Genomic DNA, 4,954 nt, shown 5'->3' on the forward strand with positions numbered 1-4,954 from the left:
CGAAGTTTATTTCGGATTCTTCCGAATCGAAACTTAACTCTGGCCCCAGTGACGAAAAAGAAATGATTCTGAAACAAAACTTGGCCGTTTTAGTCCCAAAATATACTGGAACGATTAGTTTTGTTTTCCATTTTCTGGAGCAAATACAGACAGCTGATCATGACTCAGGCGCCACTGTGTTTGGTTCCTGGGTAGACGTCATTAGTAACCGCCGCCCCAGACTCCCTAAAACGCGGTCGCGCAACACTTCAAGCTCGACTTTGAAAGGGCATAGAAAATCGAGGATTCGACCAAATTCAAATTTTTTTCTCCCAAATGCTTCGAATAACAAGTGGATTCGCTTTAGCGAAAAATTTTTTTGAGGGTTAGGTGCACTTTAACGCCAGTCGTGTTTTACCAATCAATCCCGCCTTCATCACGAACATAGTTTTTAGAGGGAAATGGTTATGAAGCCCGGCAAACATCAAAGGAGCAAATAAACAAGCTAAGATTGATTGAAGGCGTTTGTGGTCGGAGTTTGTTTGCGAAGCAAGAGATTTTTCTAAGGGCTGTTTTCTCGAGTAAAATTTTTCGCGTGAAGCAGACACTTTAAAGAGTTACAACTCAAAGGGAATTTCTTGGATGCATACACAAATTCACCAATGTTGATTATATTGTGCTCTGAACTCGCGGTCTTGTCATAGTGAGCTTTACTGACGTTGCGTTTGGCTTTGATTTCTGCTGATACAGTGTCACGGTTGATTAACATGGGCTCGAGAAGGTGGTCAGGTGTTGGGAGCATTGTGCGTGTCCGGCGGCTCACCATGCGTTGGGCCGGAGAGTAGGTGTGGCCCTTTGGTGGTGTGTTTCTGTAGTTGAGCAAGGCGATTTGGAAGTCACCTGATTTCTTTAGCATTGACTCTGATACTTTCACTGCTGCCTCTGCTCGACCGTTGCCTTGGGAGTGGTAGGGACTTGAGGTGGTATGTTTGAACCCGTATAGAGAGGCAAAGTCCATGTAATCCTTACTGGTGAATTGTGGTCCGTTGTCTGTGTGGCAGATACGTGGAACGCCAAACCTGGCAAAATGAGCTTTGGTTTTGTTGATGACTGATGTTGCCAAAGTGTCGTCAAGTTCATCCACTTCGATCCAATCAGAAAAAATGGCACACTATTACAAGGTGGGCTTTCTGTTTGTGCATGAAGATGTCTTGGCTGATGATCCGCCATGGTAGTGTTGGAATCGGGAGTGATCTCATGGGTTCTTTTGTTGACTTTGATCCATACTGTGCGCAGGTACTGCAGTTGTTGCACATATCAAAAACTGCTTGTCTCATCCCGGGCCAGAATAGTACTTCTCGTGCCATGCGTACATTTGACTCAGGACCAAAGTGGTTTGCATGGATTTTCAGCAGCATTTCAGCTTGCATGGACTGCGGTATCATAACTTGTGCGCCTTTGTAGATGAGGCCATTGTCAGTGGTTAGCTCGTCTCTGTAGGTCCAGTATGCTCGTAGTGGTTGTGGTAGCTGCTTTCTGTCATCTGGCCAGCCTTGGGCGATTGTGGCCAATAACTTGGAGAGGTGTTCATCCTTTTTGGTCTCGTCGCGTAGGCGAGATTCGGTGGTTTCTGTGAGGCGAGGGTTGCGGGTATCGGATTCCTCTGTGAGCGGTCCTGAATACTTCAAAGTCTGTGACCCTGGCATGTACTGGGGTAGGCAGTGCTGCTCTTGAAAGAGTGTCTGCCAGGTAGAGCGAGGTTCCTTTCTTGTATTTGATGGTGAAGCGGTATCTCTGCAGTCTCATTAGCATTTTCTGTAGCCGTGCTGGGGCTTTATGGAGAGGCTTTTTGCAGATGGTCTCAAGTGGCTGGTGGTCGGTGTGAACTTCTATGTCAGATTTGCCATAGAGCCAGTGGTCGAATTTTCCAAATGCGCTACAAATGGCCAGGCACTCTTTTTCGATTTGGGAGTATCGTTGCTCTGTTGCGTTGAGGCTGTTTGATGTGTATGCTACAGGTTGGAGGCGTCCTTCACTATTGGGCTGAAGAAGAGCACCGCCCAGGCCTTCTTCACTTGCATCGACTTGAAGTGTGACCGGTTTACTGAGGTCATAGTATTGGAGCACTGGTGCAGTGGAAATGAGGTGTTTGGCTTTGCTAAATGCGTCATCTTGTGCTTGTGCCCACATAAAGGGGGTATCTGACTTGGTGAGTTGGGTGAGTGGTCGGATAATGGTGCTGAGGTTCGGACAATAGGGTGAGAGATAGTTGGCCATTCCTACGAATCGCTGAACACCTGCTTTGTTTCGGGGTGGGGCCATTGCTGAGATTGCTGCTATCTTGTCTGGGTCTGCTTGCATTCCTCGATCAGTTATGACATTGCCCATGAATTTGACTTGTTTTAGTTTGAACTGCAGTTTGCTCTGGTTTAGTTTTATGTTCTTTTTTGAGCAGCGCTCCACAAGCGCGACAAGACGGCGGTCATGATCTTTCCCAGCTTCTTGGTAGGTTGTTCCGTCTCCAAAGACAAGTATATCGTCTGCGATGCATAATACTCCATCAAGGCCCTCTAGAGCTGACATGAGGCGCTTTTGGAATTCCTCGGGGGCGCTTGATATGCCAAATGGGAGGCGGAGCCATCGGTATCTCCCATAGGACGTGTGCATTGTCGTCATCAGTGACGATTCTTCATCAAGGGGTACGTGTAGAAAACCTTCTCTGACATCAACTAGTGAGAAACATTTGGCATGGCAGAGTTTATGGAGTTGTTCGGACAGTGTTGGCATTTGATACACTGGTCTGAGAATACCTTTATTGACTGTTTGACTGGGGTCAATGCAGATTCTTGTCTTCTTTGGTGTCTCTTTAATGACTTCATTGGAGCACCACGAGGTGGGTTCCTCTACTTTCTTTATGATACCAGCTGCAGCGTATCTGTCAAGGGCTTCCTTTTCTTTGATGCGTTTCGCCACAGGGATTCGATGTATTGGCATTTGTACTGGTGACACGTCAGCTTTTATTTCGAAATGAACTAGGGGTCCCAGGCAGCCAAGGCCTTCGAAGTTTTCAGGATACTGTTTGAGTATGTCTTCCTTTGTGAGTTTCCCGGGTGGGGCCAGGCGTCTTTTGGAAGGGATAATTATAGGTTTAGAAGGTGAGGGCGTTGCTGGGTCACCGTATGGGCTGGCAGGCCTTTTACTCCATTGAGTGTACTGTTGGTTTGGGCTGTTGGGATGCCTGGGTCTGGATTGGTTTGTGATGAGCTGGCTGGGTAGGCAGGGGCTCTCTTGCCTGACGAGTCTTTTACTGCTGATGTGAGTGAAAATATTTCGTGCGCCCTGATGGTGATGAGCCCCAGTGCCTCGCAGTCGGAGCCAGAGAGAAGGGCTGGTTTGTTCATCATGACATCTCGAGGAAGTATCTGGAATGTAAGCGATTCGTATCTTTTGTTTCTTTCGCACAGAAGGTCAATCTGCCCAAGTGGTTTCAGCGGCTGGGAGTCGCCATAGGGGTGTAGTAGGTAGGGTGACTTTCTAAGCTTCATGTTTGGCGTGAGCCTGAGAAGAATATCTTCAGACAAGGTATTGCAGGTGGCGGCGGTGTCTATCTGGAATGTCACCGGGGTGAATTTGTTCCCAGTTGCAGACATGGGCAGTGTAACAAAGTACTTTTTCTTTGCGTGGTTTGTGTGGATGCTGTGTATTTGCCGTGTTTCCAGAGAGTAGCACTGTTCTTCGTAGTCATCAGTGTAGTATTCCACAGGGTGGTGATCATTTGCCGTCTGCAGCAGATGTAGGTTTTGTTCACGAGGGGGTTTTGGTTGGGACCGGCCGCGAGGTGCTCTGTGGCCTCGACCCCTGCCCTGAGCTTGCCATTGGGTAGTTCTCCGTGGTTGTTCTTGTTGAGGGGGACCTGTCTCGAGACAGACTCTGGAGAAGTGGTCGTTAATTCCACACTTAGTGCAGGTTTTACCATTTGCAGGGCATGTTTTCCAAGGGTGGGGTCCACGTCGGTCTCCGCACCAAAAGCAGGTTCCAGGCTCCCGCTTTAGTTTCATTTGTTTGTGGCTTATCCAATTTACTTGTTCCTCAATTCCTTTTGTGGCGTCTGTAATGAGTTTGTTGGCTTTTTGGGCTGACTCGAGGGCCTTGGCTTCGGCGACGACGTCTTGCATGTTCTTAGGCATTCCATCCGACTTTAAGTGCGTTTTTAGTAGCTTAGCTCTCATTGTGCCATCGTGCAAGCCAAAAACGAATTTGTCGCGGCACATTTCGTCTGTCAGTGTATTGTACGAGCACAGGCTGCCCGCCTGTCTGACCTTAACTTCCCATTCTTGAACAGATTCGTGTGGGCTTTGTTGAGTGTTCCAGAATTTAAATCTGTCTGCCAGTAGGGAGCTTCCGATAGATCCAGTGTAATGAAGTCGTAATTTGTCCATCCAGATCCATGGTTTTTTCTGATCATCAGCTGTTATCTGGGGTTCGATTGTGTAACGGATCACCTGCAAAGCTTCGTCCGGCATTGACGATCGTAGCGCTGATATTTCCAGTAACGGTTTCTTGTAGTAATCTGCTCTCTCTGTCTCGGGATTTTTCGCCAAGTTTCTGTAGTCGGCTTGGATACAGTAGTCGTGGAATCTGAGTTCGAAGTTCTTGAAATTTTCTGACATATTCCCCCCGAGTTTCAATTCGGGTCGCTTGAGGTTCGCCATCGCTGTTTGGCGAGTCGGCTGTGGTCGTTAAATTCGCTAAATGTACGTTTACTCTCCGTGAATGCTTCTCTTGTCGGTTTACCGGATCGATCCCACTTCTGACACCATGTCGGGCGGTACAGACGACTCAAACAATATCGAGAGCTCAATGAACACAGTCTTTATTCCTGAGCTTGATCACGAGGACTTCGTGTTACAACAACAACATGATCTGGGGAACCCGGATGTAGTTTCCCTCAGGGAGGGCCTAGGTACAAGTGACA

General features: G+C 47.8%; 1 protein-coding gene across 1 annotated transcript; it reads right to left on the bottom strand.

Annotated features, from left to right (window-relative positions):
- Positions 1 to 3,119: 3,119 nt before the first annotated feature.
- Positions 3,120 to 4,954, bottom strand: LOC149115706 (uncharacterized). Its single transcript, XM_089283911.1, has one exon. It carries the CDS (start codon positions 4,689 to 4,691, stop codon positions 3,120 to 3,122), a length of 1,572 nt encoding a protein of 523 aa, XP_089140037.1. The 5' UTR covers positions 4,692 to 4,954.

The sequence above is a fragment of the Orbicella faveolata genome, unplaced genomic scaffold (genome assembly GCF_042242905.1).
Source record: "Orbicella faveolata isolate gen_17 unplaced genomic scaffold, um_ofav_v1 contig_13, whole genome shotgun sequence".
Lineage (NCBI taxonomy): Eukaryota > Metazoa > Cnidaria > Anthozoa > Scleractinia > Merulinidae > Orbicella > Orbicella faveolata.